Source organism: Rhea pennata, chromosome Z, assembly GCF_028389875.1.
Source record: "Rhea pennata isolate bPtePen1 chromosome Z, bPtePen1.pri, whole genome shotgun sequence".
Classification (NCBI taxonomy): domain Eukaryota; kingdom Metazoa; phylum Chordata; class Aves; order Rheiformes; family Rheidae; genus Rhea; species Rhea pennata.
The window spans coordinates 21272251-21290139 of NC_084702.1; the positions used below are offsets into that span (position 1 = coordinate 21272251).

Sequence of the window (17889 nt, forward strand, 5' to 3'; positions counted from 1 at the left end):
TTTGAATGTCAGTTTGTGTACTTAAGAATAAAAATTCCTTAGCCTCTTTAATTTGCTTTTATAATCATTTATTCAACTGTCCTGTGGAATCATTTATTTTGATCAGATATGTTGCATGGTACAATCAGAAGCAGGGTGTCCTCAAACATAAACCCACTTAAAGTGCAGCTGGTAACCAAAACACGGTCATGACCTGCTACAGTACTAGCAGAAACCTCTAAGTTTTTACTAATGCAATTTTTACTAATTCTTATCATTTTCAGGAAAACTGCAAAATTTTCCAGTGCTGTTGCCTAGCGTTCTGCTTGGAATCTTATTCTGGAAAGTTAGGTAACATCAGGAGGCTTTTAGAAACATGTAATTGGCATCAGATCAGTATAAAAAACACTGCCTAATTGTACTGTAGACTGTGTATTACTGTACAGAATAAAGGTAACTGTTTAAAACATACAAATGAGACATAAACTTATTTGATTAGTATTAGGAACATACTAGTTGCTTTCACAATAAGGTGAATAACTTACTTTTTCACAGTAAGGTGAATAAAACGCACAGAGCTGCACAAAGCCAGTAGAGTTAGGACAGTAACAGTCTTATCAAAAGAACTACAAAAGTAATTGAATTGCAAAATCAATAAGAATTGACATGTATTAACAGTAAAAGCAAAAAAAATAGAGCTTCTTAGTTCAAAAATGACACTTATAAGGGCTCTTAAATTAGTTTATCTTACCTTTTTTATAATTCAATTCAATTTCAAGGTAGCTCTACTGCAAAAATCACCAGGCAAGTTGCAGTAAAGAAAAGTGGTTCATCATGCTGAGCACATCCTTCTAAATGTCAAATGCTACATTTCAACATGAAAATTTATTTGATTCCTAACTGGTCCTTTCATCTTTGATTTGGAAACCATGTAGTAAGTTTTAAATTCATCAAAGCTAATATCAGTCTAGTAATGAAAGGATGTTTAAAACTAAGTAGGCAATACTACATTTGTTCCAGCTCATGTCTGAAGATTTTTGTTCCATTTAAATATTTGTCTAAATCTACTCACAAAATGTAACAGCTTTTTTTTTTTTTTTAATTTGAAGAAAGATGGAATTCAGTATCACAGGTATACACATTTGCAATGTTTGCACAAGAAGAATAAAAGATTATTTTTGTTAAATTTTCTCTCAAAAACTTATTTCTACAGTTGACTATTATATTGCTGGTCCATTTGCCTTCCGTGTTCTGAACTAAAGCAAAATAATGCAGCCATGCTTCACTTCCCTCCTACATTTCCCTACTGGAATTGTGAAGAAAAAACAGAAAGGCTGGAATCCCTGTTAGTAAATGATGACCACTGACATTTTTTGAAGAAAAATCTAAACAGTGCATCTGAAAAGAAGAAATTGTAAGAAATAAAATTTATCATATTAAAAATCTTCACAGACTGTCAGAAAAACAGTGCTGAAGAGGTGACTAGATTTTATTCAGTAGTTTCACACATCTAACTCCACTGATTTTAGTGGCTTTATTCTCAGTTTCAATTGAGGTATGAATAGGACCAGTATCAGGCTAATGGGATCTGTTCAACCATAATTTAACTTTAAGCCTGCAGCAAAAATAAGGCTATTTCTGTTTTAACTTAAATGTGCTTAAGGATGTTATATGAAGTTATGTATCACATTGTTGTAATACTACTAATAAAAATGTGATTAAGATATATTCTAAGAGATCAACTATGGAGAGGTCAGGAAGAAGCATCTATTTTTCCTAAAGCTCAGTGTTTAAATTGGTTTGGTAAATAGGGTACGTAAGATGAGCCTCACAGGAACTTCGAAAGTAAAATATATGTGAATCTCTACTCCACAGGACTAAATGGGAGATGTGCCTCAGCAGAATGATGGATCAGTCCCATAATTAATTATCATGCCTTTTCATATTGTTTGGGGTGCCAAAGACAGAAGAAACTACTTAGATGCACCTAAAGGTTCTCAGTCAAATTTATTGCTCAGACAAGACCAATAATGTCAATGCTTTTACAACACCTAGAGTGAATTTGGAGCTTTCCTAATAGGAGTATTTTTAAAGACATTTGTAAGGCCTGTTTGTAGAATTTTACAAGTTAATTTGTATAGGTAACAGCTTTTCATCTCAGTCAATAAATGAAGAAAACAGAAAAAAGAGTCATATAGTATATTTTGGAGAGCTACTTCAAATACACCTTACCACTAACAGCTTAAAAAAGAAAGTCAATACGTCCCTCAGTCATAGAAAACATTTTTTTTTCCTGGTAAATGGAACTTAAACGAAACTAATGTGATTGACAAGTACCTCACAAGCAAGCCTTGGCAACACTTAATGTAAGTCCATCTCTTTGGCCTTTTAAGAAAAATTCCTTCACAACTGTTTGTCTTTGCAATAACTCCTACAAAGCTCATTAGTGCCAGCCTTGGACAATCCCCCATGTTGTGCATTTATCCCTGGGATGCATTATCAACATGTGGCACATGTCCTTGACATGCACAGAAGAGTTGCGCCCCAGGATAGCAGCATGCATGACAATAGTGTTGACTCTTACTCCTTTATGGTTGCTGGGATGTAACCGAGAAATCTAATAACTGTGACAGTAGGTCTTTAGGTTTTTCCTTGCCTTTCCAGACAGTGAAGCTGCACAGACACTAATGAAAGGTTAAATGAATAGGAATAGCTGACAAGAGGTACAATAAAGAAGGGGCTTGGTAATCCACAGACACTGAGCAGAGATCCTTGGCTCAAGCAGAGAAAGGACAGCACATCGTCAAGTCACAATATTTAAAACAGCTTGCTATACACAGAGGCTTTTGTGTCTGGGTACATGTCTGGCTTTGGAAGAAAAAAAGATACTGAAAAGAAATTTCAGCATGGGGCACTTTGGCAAATGTCAGGTCACAATAAGGGAAAAATGTTTTTTGTTTGCTGTTACATCTTTGTACTGAACATTAAAACATTATAAAGCACTGACTGAAAATACAAATCACAAGTTTCAGACTAATACATATTTGACAAATATGATAAAGCTGCAACACTAATTCAGTATGATTCCTGACAGTATGACGGGTGTTGTACATACACTCAGTTTCATTTACAGCTGGCAACTGTTCACAATATTCGTTGTATGCTGTCTGAAACTTTCCCCATAGCCAACGAATTCTAACAGGCCTAGTATCTTACGTTTTATATGCAGCATAACTATAGACCTAAGCAATTGTAATACTTTGCGAAAACATAGTTAAACTTCCAGACAGTGCATCAGATCATAGTGACTTAAAAACTTTTAAATGGTTAGTTACAGTATTTGGATTTCTTTTTTCTCATGATTTATGAATCAACATTATAGACATTCTGGTTTTAATAATTAAAAAATAACTGCAATGACTTACTTTAGAACATCTCTATCTTTTTATTATTCTCTAATGAAACTGATTTAAGTATATAGTAGAACATTCTAACTCCATGAAAAGATTTTGAACATGCCAAAAAAAAAAAAAAAAAAAAAAAAAGGACCTTTCTAAAGTAACAAATCAGAAACAAATCTGATTAAGTTACCTGAATTTGTGGTTTGTTACTTAAAGTATTCCAACAGAGAAGTACTGAAATAGATTTGACAGATGAAAAGAATCCTCCCTCAACAACTTTGATTTACCTGAAATAAGAAAAAAGTATTTGTCTTCCTCGGTACCTAGAGTATAAATATACATATTTATAACATGTGGTGAGAGTACTATGAAAAGATTCTAAAATGAGAGAACCTCTTTGAACAACTGCATTAAATTACAGCACAACTCCTGAGTATACTAAGATTCTAATAATCAACAAATAAAGGCTTTTACTAGCAAGGAACATAATGAGAGCTACTGTGCAAGAGATAAAAAGGAGACAAATCTGGCAGTTTATCTCGCTGGATTATATCATTTACTTAAATGGTAAATAAGTTTGTCCAAAGTAATGCTTGTAAAACCTACCATATAACTATTAAGCAGCAATTATGATGAATGCATTTTTAGAACAAACATGCCAGAAATTAGGTGGGATGAAACCGACACAGAATATGAGGTTTAATCAAAAGCTTTTTATTAAACCATGTTAAACGCTATTTCTCTAAATGAAACAAGAATTCCTGAACAGATTAGAAAGTAATCTGTATTTCCAAAATGACAGATATATTCTATTTGTGTTTCACATTTTACATGGAGCTTTTTGTATTTCCAAGCATGAACAATTTCTTCCTAACACATATTAATAGTGTTCATTAAGTCAAAAGAACTATGCCAACCCACAGACTAAAAATCAGAAATCTTTCACTAAAAATTACTCAGTAAAAAAATGGCTTAGACTTCTGGTGATAGTGTCCAGTCTGCAAAAGGAGACAGGACTTTAACAGAAACTCCCATCTTGAGGAGAAAAAAATATTTTTTTATATATAAAACCTACTCAATTTTGAAACATTTTAGCTGAAGTTGTTTTAATGTAATTACTTTGTTGTTGGGCATTTTTGCTTTGTTTGAAATTGCTGAGAGCTGTAGTCAGCTGCAAATCCCATTTATATATATGAACATCTAACATAAAATAAACCATCTTAAAGCCTAAATGCTAAATCTTTGGCTCTGAAAAGAAGTTAGTAATCACCATTCCCTTATTCAAAATATTTTCCCCTCTTTTTACCTTAGGCATATCTAATAAAATCATGAAGCTCCCTCTAGCTCTGCAGAGCTAGATGACCAATGATCCTTTACAGCTCCTTCTCATTTTCAAAAGCAATACTGAGAGAGAATGAGAGCAGTATTTTTCTTACATAATAAGTGTTCCTGTTTTCATTCAACAGTGTTTTGAATTCTACAACTTGCAAGGACATGGGTAATATGTGAAAACATCTGCTATGAAATACATAAAGTTAAATATTGCTTATTATTGTGCAGCAAACTAAAGACCCTCTTAATCATTTCCAACTTGCACTTTATTTACAAAAATCTAGCTTGAAATCTTACATTGTTTGACAAGCAAGCCATCTCTGTATTTAAACACACACGCGCATGCACACACACACATACATTCTGCTTTTCAATTACAACGTGCAAAATAAAAGAAAGAATGATAGGTAATACCATAACGCCATTTAGAACCCAGATTTCAAAAACAGTGCATCTTAGTTCGAAAACCAATTTGTTTGTGTACACCAGTATTCCAGAAAACTAGTAATGCCAGTGGTAATTTGCTGACTGTATTTTCACCTACCATAATATTTACACATACCATTTGTAATGGCTTTTATTGTTTAATCTCCTCTGCATTTCAGTATTGGATACTATGGAATTACAGTTATTTAGCAGGCTATAAATAATGTAGTTGGCGTGTGCAATTGATATTTAAAATGTCTTACGACAACTGTAAAAGCCTCATTACAGACTAGCAAATCATTTCTAACAAGCAAGTTCAACTGACAAATACCAAAGCAAACCTGCACTCTACACTGCCAGGATGTTTGTTTTATTTAAAGGATATACATTTAATACAGTGTGCAATGGACCATCCAGACAAATTATAAAGTAAGTAAGTAGACTCCCAAAGTAATATGGCTATTCTGAAGTTTTCTTAAAAAAAACTGAAAGAGAAAAAAACGTTAACGACAGTGAGAATAGCTTACTTTCCCCTCCCCCCCTTTATGAGCTAGTGTCCAATTTCTTCTTTTCTGAACAGCTGTATTATCCAACTTAAGTTGCTCTGCTAATTTCAGTCCCACAAGGACTAACTTGGAAGGCAAAAAAATACTAGAAAAGATCAATTTGCTGGGAAAGATCAAATGAGAAAACTGTGGGGACAGCACCAGGTCAGAGTGTGAAGAACTAAGCAGACCTGTTCTTCATTAACTTAAGCTCTCTTGGGACGTCACACACTACCTGTCCATGGGCTTATTGAACCGCCTAACCCTCATCTCTGTACCATTCTTCTGGGCCCAAGTGAATCATATCCTGCTGCTGACAAGTTAGCAAGGGACTGCGGCTGCAACATGAAAGTACTTTTCTTTCTTGTCTAAATCAGGCAGATTTTTGAAAAGACGACACAGCATTGACTCGTGACATGGCAAGATGAAATGAGAGGTCTGGGCTGGTCTTGGAGCTGTGCAGATAAAAGTAATCAAATGACACTCCTGGAATGCAAATTGGCATTCTTGACTGCAGCAGTTGCACAACCATGAAACATCTCTGACAGCAAGCAAGATTAGGACAAAATGTTATGTAAAGCACTGAACTCAAAAACTCACTAGAAAATTCAAACTGTAACACTTACATTTTAATAAAGTAATAGTCATCTCTGCTTTTGTCTGTTCCTTTACTTTGTTTAATGTTATTGCAGATCTGTCTTTCATATATACCTCAAGAATTAAAATTCAATGTGAATAAAAACATGTATCTGATACATTTTTTTTCCCCTAAAATGTTACAGTATTACATTTTTACAAAGTAAGACTCTCTGTGTAAGAAGTGTGCTTATGGAACGCTTTCATGTCTCAAGTCTTAAAAGGAGTTTACAACTTCGCTCGTAACAAATTAGCGTACAGTTTACATTTATATTTTTCTCCATCTGGATCAGGTACAGATGGATCTTTTGAAATATTTAGTAAGCGAATTTTAAATTTCACGCGCTTTAGGAATTTAAAGCAGAACATACATGCAACTAGATGGTTCGTTAATACTGGACAGCTTAAAATGAAACTAGTGTATCAGAGAGCTCATATGCCCCATTAAATTTCAGATTAAAAATTCCTGCAATTTTTAAGGGCAAGGAAAGTTCCACATACTTTTACAGGAACTTGGTATTCTTGTGCAGATCTGCTGATCAGGCTTATTAAATATTACTGTCTGAAATGAACTCAATAATTAAACTGTGTGAGCAGTTGCACTTTGAAACTGTGACAAAAACGCTACCTGGTTTTAAAAGTAATTCCTGTCTATAGAAAAGGGTGATAATACAGAGGGGAGATGGAAGATAATGTAATAAGAAATAAAAGCCCACTCTTATCTAAAAACATTTCAACAACTGCTATGCACAGCTAACATACAGGTTAAGAAAAGAAATGTGTAATACCCTGCTTTGACTTCTTACTTAAAAATAGCTTCAAACCATTTTAACTGTCAGCCAGACGCAACACAAAAAAGACACTCATTGCCACTTTAATCCTGGGTACACCGGATTATTGCATGATGTCTTTTGTGCATCAATTTTACAACAGCTTGACTCTAGGGTAAATGGGAACCATCATAAATCGCATGCTGCTTTCAAAACCACTTTAATTTCTGTCAGCGTTACTGTAACCACAGTCTTGGGCACATGCTGCTTTTTCCCCCTCCCAACCCTCTTTTTTTTTTTTTTTTTTTTTTTTTTTTTTTTTTTTTTATTGTTGCCTACATTTGACAGTTGCATCTCCTACACTCCAACTGCGGCTTTGATCACTGAAACAAGACATGTCATGTTAGGGAAAGGAGGGAAAAATACCAGCCTTCCATCTCAAGCTCTCCTTTTATTCACACACAGACATACACTCTATCTATGGTTTGTGTGCAATACACACACACGCACACACATATATATGCATATACATGTGTGTGTGCGTGCACACATACGGATCTGCATGGCACATGAGACAAATGTATCACAATCCTGAAATGAGGTGACAAAAGCAGACTGAAAGCAAGGCAGTGGTCAAACAGCAATTCAAAATATACCACTTCATTGAATATGGTCTGATTACTGTTCATCACTAACTGAGCTTAGTATCGTTGTTAATATGAGCAGCTAGAGTTAAGCATGTAGGTGCAGTCATGGCTCTATAAACGTGCTTACTCTTTACAGCTGTTCAACCTATCTTCACATCAAAGCCCAGACAAGACTTCAGCCAAATGAGGTCCTCAGTCACTTCGTTTTCTAATTTTCAAATTAAGAGATCGTGAAATCCCTAAGCTTGCTTTGCAAAAATCCGGTTGTAAAGGAGACGTGCATTTGTGCAGCACACGAAATATCCAGCAAAAACTTGCTTAAAGTTTTTTTTTTTTTTTTTTTTTTGGGGGGGGGGGGGGGATTCCCTCCGTCCCTTTTACGGTCAGCGCCCTGCTAACAACCGCTGATGGGAGAGGTGCGGACTGCAAGCACATGCAGGAGAAAAAGCAAAGAGTGACTGAGGGAAGGTGGATTTACACGTCGGTCTCGCTGCCTCAGGCGCTGTTCCACACGCAAACACACAGCTCCTTCCCCCACTCTCAAAGGTTACCTTTACATTGTGCGCAAACCTTACTTATTTCCGAGCAGAAGGTGGTGTCCAAAAACAGATCAGACCACCGTTATGTCCAGCTCAACCCCACTCCACCTCCTCTCGCCCTCCCTCCACACACACACACATTTTAAAAACTAGCTCCTCATCTTTAGTGGAGGGAAGGAGGCGGTAAAACGCATGTGGCCATCCCATTTCAACCCCCCAAACTCGATGAAAGTTTAGCACAGCCTCTCCGTCATATTTTTTTTTCTCTTTTCCCCAATCCAAACAGCACAGAATTGATTTATTTATTTATTATCCTCCTCCTTCTCCTTGCCCGGCTGCTTGTTTATTTGACGGCTGAAACACACCGGATAAGCGAGCAGGGCTGCTTGTGTTACTGCACAATTTATTAATCAAATCAAACCCAAGTAAAGGCTAGAAGGAAAACACGAAAGGCTGCTGGAAACTTCTTACCATCTCTGCATGCTGGTTGTCAAGTGCACCCCCTGTCTCTCGATCTCCTCTCAGCGGCAGTGCCTGCACCCTTCCTTTTGCCTCTGGGCTCTCAGCGCCTCTCTCTCCTTCCTCCTCTCTCTCCGTCTCTCTCTCTCTCTCTCTTTCTCTCCCCCCCCCCTTCTTCCTCCCCACTTTCCTCTCTCTTTTCCTCACTCTGGCACCTTCAGGTGACTTGGAAAAAAAAAAAAAAAACTAAGAGAGACTTCAAAAATAACACTGCAGCAGCAGCAGCCCGAGCCCCCCCTCCCCGCCCCTCTCTCCTCTCAGCCTCTTCCAAAACTTCAGCCCCAAAGTTCAGCCCGAGCAGCCGAGAGAAAGAAAGAGAAAGAGCTTTCAGCGGAGAGCTGGAAGTGATGGGAGGAGGGACCCAGGTTCGGGTCAGAGCCTCCACAGGTTGGTCTGCTGTTGTTGGGTTGTTTGGTTGGGGAAGGGGAAGGGGAGGCGGCGGGGGGAGGCTGCAAGCGGGTCCGAAAGGGCAGCGCCGCTTCCCCGTAACCCCGCGCCGCTTTTTATTGCTGTCGGGCGAGAGAGGCAGGGAGGGGGGAGGGAAAAAAAAAGGAAGGGGAAAAAAAAAAGTGATGGGGAAGAGGTGGTGGGGGGTGAAAAACCAGCCGCCCTCCGCTCCGTCCCCCCCAGCCCGCAAACTTTCTGGTGCCGGGCGCGGGGATCCGGCAGAGGCCGCCTGCGCCCAGCTGTCAAAAACGGCCGGCGGCCGCCGCCAACTTCGCGGTGAGCGCGGCCGAGGGCGCCGTGCGGGGCTGCCGTCCCTCGCTGCCGCGCTTTCCCCTTCCCCTTTCCGTCCCCCTTCCCGCTCCGCTCCGCGGTCCCTCCTCGCCGCGCAGCGGCAGCCGGCTCTCCTGCTGCTTCGCTTCTTCCTTATCAGCTCCAGGCGCCGCTGGAGCGAGCGAGGGAGAAGGAGGCAAGGAGCGGGGTGGAGGGAGGGCAGAGAGGGGAGAGACACGGCGGAAAATCAAACGTAACCCGGGGCGGGGGGGAGCAGCAGGGAGAGAGGGGAGAGCCTGAGGGAAAAGCGTTAGAAGGGAAGCGAAAAGTTAGGCGGCTGCAAAGTTTTTGCTTGTGGTGCCGGATTCCCGCTCCCCACCCATTGCTCCATCAGCTCCCGGGGCTCTGCTGCGGCGGCGGCTGCTCGGTGTGGGATCTGAGGAAATTTTTGTCAAAGTTTTTTTTTTTTTTTTTTTTTTGTCGGGGGGGTGGTGGAGGAGGGGAAGGGGGGTGGAGGAGGTGAGCCGTCACGGTTGTACGTTTGCAGGGAACAGACAAGAGTCACATCTGTGTGTGACACGGAGCCAAGCCGAGCGAAACCCTGCCCCGGCGACGCCGGGGAAGCGCAGGGGCCGCGGCGCTGGGCGCGCAGACACCACAACGGCCGCCGCCGCTGCGCGCGCGCGCCCCCTCAGGGGGAGGCGGCGGGCAGGGGGGAGGGGCGGGCAGGGCAGCGCCTCGCGCGTGCCGCCCGCCGCGGGGCGCTGCCTGGCGGCCGGGCAGGGCGCGCGGGCGCGCGCGTGGACGGGCGTTGCCGTTATTTACCGCCTCGCGCTCGCCAACGTCGTACGCGGGCCGCCTCCCCGCGGGACAAGCGGCGCCCACCGGCGGCCCCCTCCTCGCCGGCCCTCGCGTGGGCCCTGGCCGGCGAAGCGTTGCCGTGGGCCGCGTGAGAGCCGGTTTAAAGCGTTCTCCCCTGCCGCCGCCCTGTGCCGCTTGCGAAGGTGGCCGACACCACGTGCGGCAAAGGCCTGCGTCGCCAGCCCGTGCGTCCTTGTGCTTGTGAACGCACTGAGGTGGAGACCGCGAAGTTGTTCCCTTTTCTCCGGTTATTTATTTGCGTGCCTACGGTGAGATAAGGAAGGGGTCTTTAAAAAGAGCACAGTAAGAGAACTTCCCCAAAAGAAAGCACAGCCTTGTGTTCGAACGACTTAAAATACAAATGTTAGCTATTTGAGATGTTTTGTCTCCTGCCCTCTGTTACTGTAACTGGACACACTGGGCACCTGGCAGGCACTTAATAAAAACGGAGAGCAGGTGGAGATGCGTCAGGTATACGAAACAGGACAGGTATTCGGGGCTTTTGCTTTTGCCTGGATCTGCTCTGGATCAAAATCATTACAAAGTCTTGATATAATGGATGGCATGTCCCTGTGAATTACCAATTTGCCAGGTTTTCTGCCAGGTTTTCTTTTTGCTGTCTCTATTATTTGTACATCTCCTATGCCTGTCAGAAGAGAGAAGGGTAACTGGTCATTTTTATAGCCAAAATCAGGCTTTCACAGAAACTGTGAAAATATGTGAGCTATATCTGAAGGTTATCTGTTTTTCCATGGAAATTTCGTTTTGTTTTCTAGGTATTAGTCAGCTACCGTCATTAGGCATAACACAGATCAGCTTATGAACAGGATTTGCAGAGCCCACACTTCATCAGGATTAGTTTTGATCCTTGAGCTGTAGAAGCATGTTTCAGACTCTGAGAATGATTCAAAAGGATTTTGCGTTTTTTATACAACAGAACCACGACCAAATAAGATTTTGAGTAATTTAGGGTCGTTCTAAATTTTCACAGGACTAATTAAGCCATGATCTGATACATTTTCTATCAGAGAGTAGAGATAAGGAAAACCTAGTTAATTATTTCAGAGTCACATTTTATTTTACATGAAAACACATTTGCCCTTTTGAACCAATGAAGGGCCAAGAACCTGCCAAAAAATTGTGTTCACACAGCCCCCTAGTGGCTAAAGTCTTGACAAGTTCATATGCATGTGTCTTTACATGGAGGAGGTTCCAAAATAGCTTGATTCATATTGCAAATAAAATGGACTAACTTCAGCTCACAAGAGTCATGGTCACCTTCTACAATACAGATATTCCATATACATTATCAGGCTATTTTTTGCTATGCTTTTTCTCACAGAAGTGAATCAAGGCTATGAAGAGTTACAGCCTTGTGAAGGCAAAGGCTTACAGCAGGCAGGCAGTCATACAACTACACTTCAACCAATTTTCCTTAACACTTTGAAAAAGTGAATTTCATTTCACCGAGGCTTTGCATTTGTAGGAGGTATGCCTGTATTCATTAAACCAGTAGATGACAGTGAAAATAACTTAGATCACACACTAAAAAATTCTATCTAAACTCTGATCCGCTGTTTCAGATAAAGCAGCTTCTAAGTGTAACAAAATAATAGCTTCCAGTTATTTTATTTTTAAAGATTACAAGGCATTGTATGTGAAATCTAGTAATACCTCATGTAGTAAGTAATTCCTTTGTTACTTTGCTTGAAATTTAATGCAGCTTTTTTTAAATCTCCCTTTTTTTTCTCCACCTGTCAATAAGCCAGTGGCTTTTGTATCGACAGTATATTACAGCATCTTGAAAGCTGCTGAGGAGGTAAAATAGCTGCAGGCAAGTCGGCTGCTGGGAGTTCTGATACTTGGGTTGGCAGAATGGGATTACAGGATAAACATTGTGTAATAAGACATTTTTGCTTAAAAGATCAGCAGCGAAATAGCTAACTGGTGACATTTTAATATACATCATCATTAGACTTCAGACTGAACAAGAACCAAACTGTTCAGAAAGTCTGCATCTTTCAGAATCATACTTTCATTCACATAGACAACAATGTTTTAAATTCACTTTCAGTTCTTACTTTCAAAATTGCCATGTGGCATATTCTGAGATACATTTTACAGTCACATATTCCTAGGAAAACAGGGCCCTAATTAAAATGCTATGCCATCTACTTGCAAAGGGTTTTTTTTTTCTTTTGTATTGCAGTGCTCTCTCTGAGTTCAACATGCGTCATATATACTGCAGGAAATGACAAAATATTTTTACTTCTAGATCAAGGAGCATCTCAAAACACAGAGATTGTAAAGATCTGTGTTGTGTCACAGGACTGTCTCATGACTTCTCAGTGTGTGTAATTATCCTAAATTTTGGAGATGTTATGTAAAGATTCAGAGAGTAGAATCAAAGCCTAAGCTTGTCCTTACTTTTTGGATTAATGACGTGTTAGCGAAGGAAGGAGAATCTTAAAATTTCAGTTTCACAGATAGGAATATCTGTCCCAAACACTCTATTTCTTCACTGTAGCTTTCCCTCAAAACCACTTGTAACAACTTAAAGGATCATAGCCTTGCAGTTGCACACAGATCTCTGATTTCTCCCATTTCCCATGCTGCATGTGTTAGTATACAGGCACTTCAGAAAGGTGCCTAGTCCTGATTTCCCAGAAGTCTAAGAGCTTCCTCCATAATACTGCTCTTGAAACCTCTTTATTTTTGTGTGTACATCTGCAGTGTACAAAACATTTACCTTGTTTTGTTGATAGATTTTGAGGTCTCTATTTTTCACATCACCGTCCACCATTTGCTTGCTAAATCCTGCCCACTATTTGTTCACTTGACTGTGGATATTCATCTCTCTTCCCTGTCTTTCCTAGCTGGGCCATCTCAAGATATCCCAGTCTAGGTCAAAACCAGAATGAAATTTTCAACCTAAAACTACACATTTGTGATGGGGAAGATACCATTCTAGCTACTTCCTTCAGGTCCACAGTTAATTCTATTCTTATGGGTATAAATACAGTTAAGTAATGGCTAATAGTATCTTCTCAGCGGCTGTTCCCTGTCTTCTAGACATCTAGGGGCCCACAGCCCCTTAAATTTACTTACGAAAGTTAGATAGCTATATTCTTAATTTTTTGAAGTACTCATATTTTTAAGTAGTTGTTAGTCTGAGATTTATTAGTATAAAACCATTGGTTGTAAAAAACATTTTTTTCCACTTTAGTTTTGGTTCTACAGATTGGAGCACTGATACATTGTAATTTTGAGATACAGTCTGGGTAGGAACTGCAGTTTGAGGGGATGGAAGTACAAGTCATCTAAATTGTGAAGTCTCTAGACTATGGTATTTCTCTGCCATCTTGATCTTCTTATTGAAGGAGTTTGTGGTTAATGTGAATCTTCTGACTAAGCAGCAATCCTGGAGATGTAGTCCAAATGATGTGCTCAACCAACAGAGCAGGGGTGAGTTACAGGTCACCAACACCCTGTGAGTAACTCTAGGAACATGTCAAAATTGAAATCTTCCATTTTTGATTGGTCAGGAAATGAGAAGGAAGACATCTAAAGATGGATAATAATTGAAATGTATAGATATGAAAAACCAGTTTTCCATTCAAAAAAATCTCCAGCAGAAAAATTATTCCTAGTCCTGGATATATACAACCTTTTATTTTCTGTAATCAGCAACTTTTTAAAAAGGAAAACAATCCAATTCCTTACAATAGTAACCATGAACAATTAGACCGGTACCATTATGAACTCTTAGTCTGGTTATTTTGTTCAGAAATAGGGCTATGGCATACATTCAGGACAGTATTCCTATGCCGAGCATTACTCCAGAATGGGTAGCTTCTCTTATAGCATGGCCTACACAAAAGTTAGGCCCATGCTGCCTGATAGAATTTGTTACCATTTCCTCTTTTCAGCTATGTCTAGCCAAATTTTTATGTTTTTATTTGATTTTTTAGTACTATTAGTTAGATCCTGACATTCTGGGAGATGCTTCGACCATTTCTAAGAATTACACTAGAAAAGAATTCTCTTGCATTTGTTTTTAAAAAGGTCTAATTCTTTTCCCAGGAAACTATAATTTCGTAGTGTTTTAAAGCAGGAGCTTGACATTTGGCCTGAGGTAGCCAGGGTGTCAAGCTTGAACTTTGTACTATTTTGAGGGAGTTCTTCAAACTTAGCTGGGGACCAAGAGGACCAGAGGCAAAAATTGAAAAACTAGTGACCAAATGTAAAGTTTTTATTTAAAGTGAGCTGCCCAGGGTCACAAAGTAGCTCAGAGATGTGTAGGATCTGATTATTCAGGGTAGCACTCATCTGTTTCAGCTGCTTTAACTGTGCATCTATCTTTCTCTTCCTGTGTCATTCACCACACACCTCCAAACTTCTGCAACAGATTAAGCAGAAGCCTCATTCATTACACAGACACTCGTTTTCATTTAGAGAACATCACCCGTTCTGTGTACTGGATAAGGAAGGATCTTGCAGTGAGAAAACAGTGTGTGATCATAACATTTCAGAAACTGGGTACTCATCACATGAAAGGGATGAATTAATGTTGTATAGGCAGTCTTAATGATAACATTTCTTAACTTCTGAAAATTCAACTTTGCAAATCCATTTTTTTGTTAACAAACTTACAGAAAAGTGAAACTATGTCAGATACTACAGCAGATAATTGAGTATGCCACCTGAGTCAAAAAATATTCTCATCATTCAGGAAATGCATTTCAGAGCTATTTATGTTTCCTTTGCTTTTTGCACTAAAATACTGAAACTGATTCTGAGTATTTCTAATACTGCATTCCTGCTTGATTCCTCCAGACATAATGTATCTTTTAGAGATGGAAAAAGATTGTGTGCAGCATATGCATCCTTTTTTTTTTTTTTTTTTTTTTTTTTTTTTTTTTTATTGTAAAATATCCAATATAGCTAATCTCTCTTAATTTGTTTTTAGAGGTTGCTACTGCACAGTGTGATTCACCTCAGACTTTCCCAGACGCATCAACAGAGATTCTCAAACACAAGCATACTTCCAGTACTTTAAAGACTATATTTATAAAAAAACATTGGCAACGAATGTTACCTATGTAGTTCTGTAGCAACTTCTGTAAGGGATATGGAAAATTCTAAACGTAAGCAAAGAACTAAAACTTTCAAACTCACTTTATAGCTGAAGGAATTAAGGTGCAAGAAGTTTCAGCTACCTACTCAAGGTAGTAAAGAAAGTCAAAACATTTATTTTGGATGATTTGCTAGTTCACTGGTCATCTTTTCTCCAACAAGATTAGACCCTTTGACATTCAAGACCTTTCTAGATTAAAGTTTCTCCTTCCCCTGAGCTCAGTTCCAGTTTCTGTCAGATTTTTTTCTATAGCTTTAGCTAGTCAGAGACCATCTGTAGTGTTGTACATGCATTCTGGAATGTGTTACAGATTATCCCCTGTAACATTTCATAGTGTTTTACCCCAGTAAGTCTCAGTATTTTTCAGTTGTCTTAGCACACTGCCATTTGTTTTCATATTGCTCCAGTCAAAAATGATTGCCTTGAAGAGTTAGTTGTTTGCATTATGGCCTCATCTTTTTTCCATATCCAGTTTAATTGCTTTAGTCTGGAACTTGAATTGTTAATGGGATTTTACTTTTTTTATGATGGTATCTTACAATGAACTTTTGTGCACTAAGCTTGCTTTCATAAATGAGTCTAATAAATAAAATGTCCCAGTCATAGCTAATACTGATGGGTGGGTCAGTATCTTAAGAGAAACAAAATGAGCGTCAAATGTAATACTGCATGGCAAATCACCAATACTATCATGTCCAGTCTTGAAAGACTGCTAAGACTTCACTATTTTTAGCAGAATTCTTTTTGCACTATTTACGCCTTACTTAAAGGGCTTAGGATGGATGTTGCAACCTAAGCTGAATACAGTACAGAACATTAAAACTGACTTTAAAGTCTCGCATAATGATTCATCATACATTATAACTTTTTTCATGTATGTGCTATTTCTTTTATCATTGCTTCAAACATTAAAATACCATTTGATGTTTGTGTCAAGAGAGAGAAGAGAAGGCAGAAGAGTTGGCAGCCTGACCCTTACCTTTCTTCCAAAGAAGGAAGAGACCCACTTTTAGATTTTGGCCTCTCCTAGCAGAAGATTCTCTAACTACAGGTACTTAGTCAGTCTTGTTTGAGCTTCAGCCTAATTCTAAACTTCACATCCAAAGATCTAGGTAGGAACTCTTACTGCTATTTAATACCAATACTTTACTTTGGATATACACTAGTATTTATTTTTCTTTCACATGTTGCACTTGTGGGCATTTGAAAAACCAGGTGAAGACTTTGTTCTAGGCATTGATTAAAATCTGAAAAAATGGAGAAAGTAGGAGATGCAAATACTATGTCCAAAATCCAATTTTCTTTTTAAAGGTCTTTTTCCTCCACTTACTTCTGTCTCTGGATCATAAGTCAAATAACATTTGGAATTGACGATACTGCCCAGATAGAACTCTGAATTCTCTTTCTCTTCTTTGGCTGTACCACTTTTAATTCATGTGAATTCAAATCCAAAGGGTGTGGACTGGTCTTGAACCAATCTGTCCAAGCTTGTAGATGTTCTAGTTATATTTTCTGAATTAAAATACTAAATTGACCTCACAATTAGACACAGACACACAGACACAAACACACGCTCCCTCACTCTCTCTCTCTCCCTCTGAAGAAAAGGAATTTGTTCCACGTGTGTATGGATGGATGGGGAGAAAAAAGGAAATAGTGAACCGTTGGCTAATTTTTAAATGTTCAAAATATTTTAGAATCATTTCAAAATTCAAACATGGATCAGCATTCCTAACTCTTACAGTTAATGAGCTTCAGTTACGTAGGGCAAGAGAGTCTTTCATTATATATGACTACAAGGATAGAAAATGTGACTCTGCTATGAAAGTTAATTTACAAATATGAAAGTTAATTTACAAATATACTTAAATTAGAGAAACTCTTCTATAATCCACCCTATTTGTCTTGTAACAGAAAACTTCTCTCAACTAAGCAGAGCTGTGTATGTCAAGAACAAAGGAAAAACTGTAAGGAAGTCATGAAGGAAGTTACTTGAAGGACTGCAAGAAACATGACTGTGACATACTGTCCCCATAAGGCTGGCTGTTCTTGGACTATGGCAGTGAGTCTGTAAACACTGATTTTTCCCTTCATAAAATTATGCTGTATGTGGTCAAAACTTTAATTGAACCCTTTATTTCTGATTTCTTGGTGCATCTAAAACCTTGCGCGTGCTTTTATCCTCTGCCCTACAACTTCTGTTAACCACCACTGTGTACACACAAAAGATGTTTATTTGATTTACATAAGTAAACAAAGTTGGTTGCAGTCTGAAAGAATAGAATGATTGCTCTTACAATCTGAACACCATCATTTACAGTGTTGTAGTATTCAGCAGCTTCAAAACCACATAACAGTAGTTGCTCCAAAAAATAGAAGC

At 39.0% G+C, this 17889-nt stretch overlaps 1 protein-coding gene and 1 long non-coding RNA gene across 4 annotated transcripts in view; one reads left to right on the top strand and one right to left on the bottom strand.

The window, feature by feature from the left end:
* The window catches only part of BNC2 (basonuclin zinc finger protein 2), a 352528-nt gene extending 343641 nt beyond the window's left edge, over positions 1–8887 (bottom strand). For all 3 annotated transcript variants that reach the window (XM_062599499.1, XM_062599497.1, XM_062599498.1), the window contains exon 1: positions 8747–8887. In XM_062599499.1, the coding sequence (XP_062455483.1) occupies positions 8747–8749 (3 nt within the window). In that variant the 5' untranslated portion in view covers positions 8750–8887. The remainder of the gene's footprint in view (positions 1–8746) is intronic.
* Positions 8888–9058: 171 nt separating this feature from the next.
* Positions 9059–17628, top strand: LOC134153895 (uncharacterized). Its single transcript, XR_009961272.1, has 2 exons — positions 9059–9181; positions 17424–17628. It is a non-coding gene; the product is annotated as an uncharacterized LOC134153895 (long non-coding RNA).
* The last annotated feature ends 261 nt before the right edge of the window (positions 17629–17889 follow it).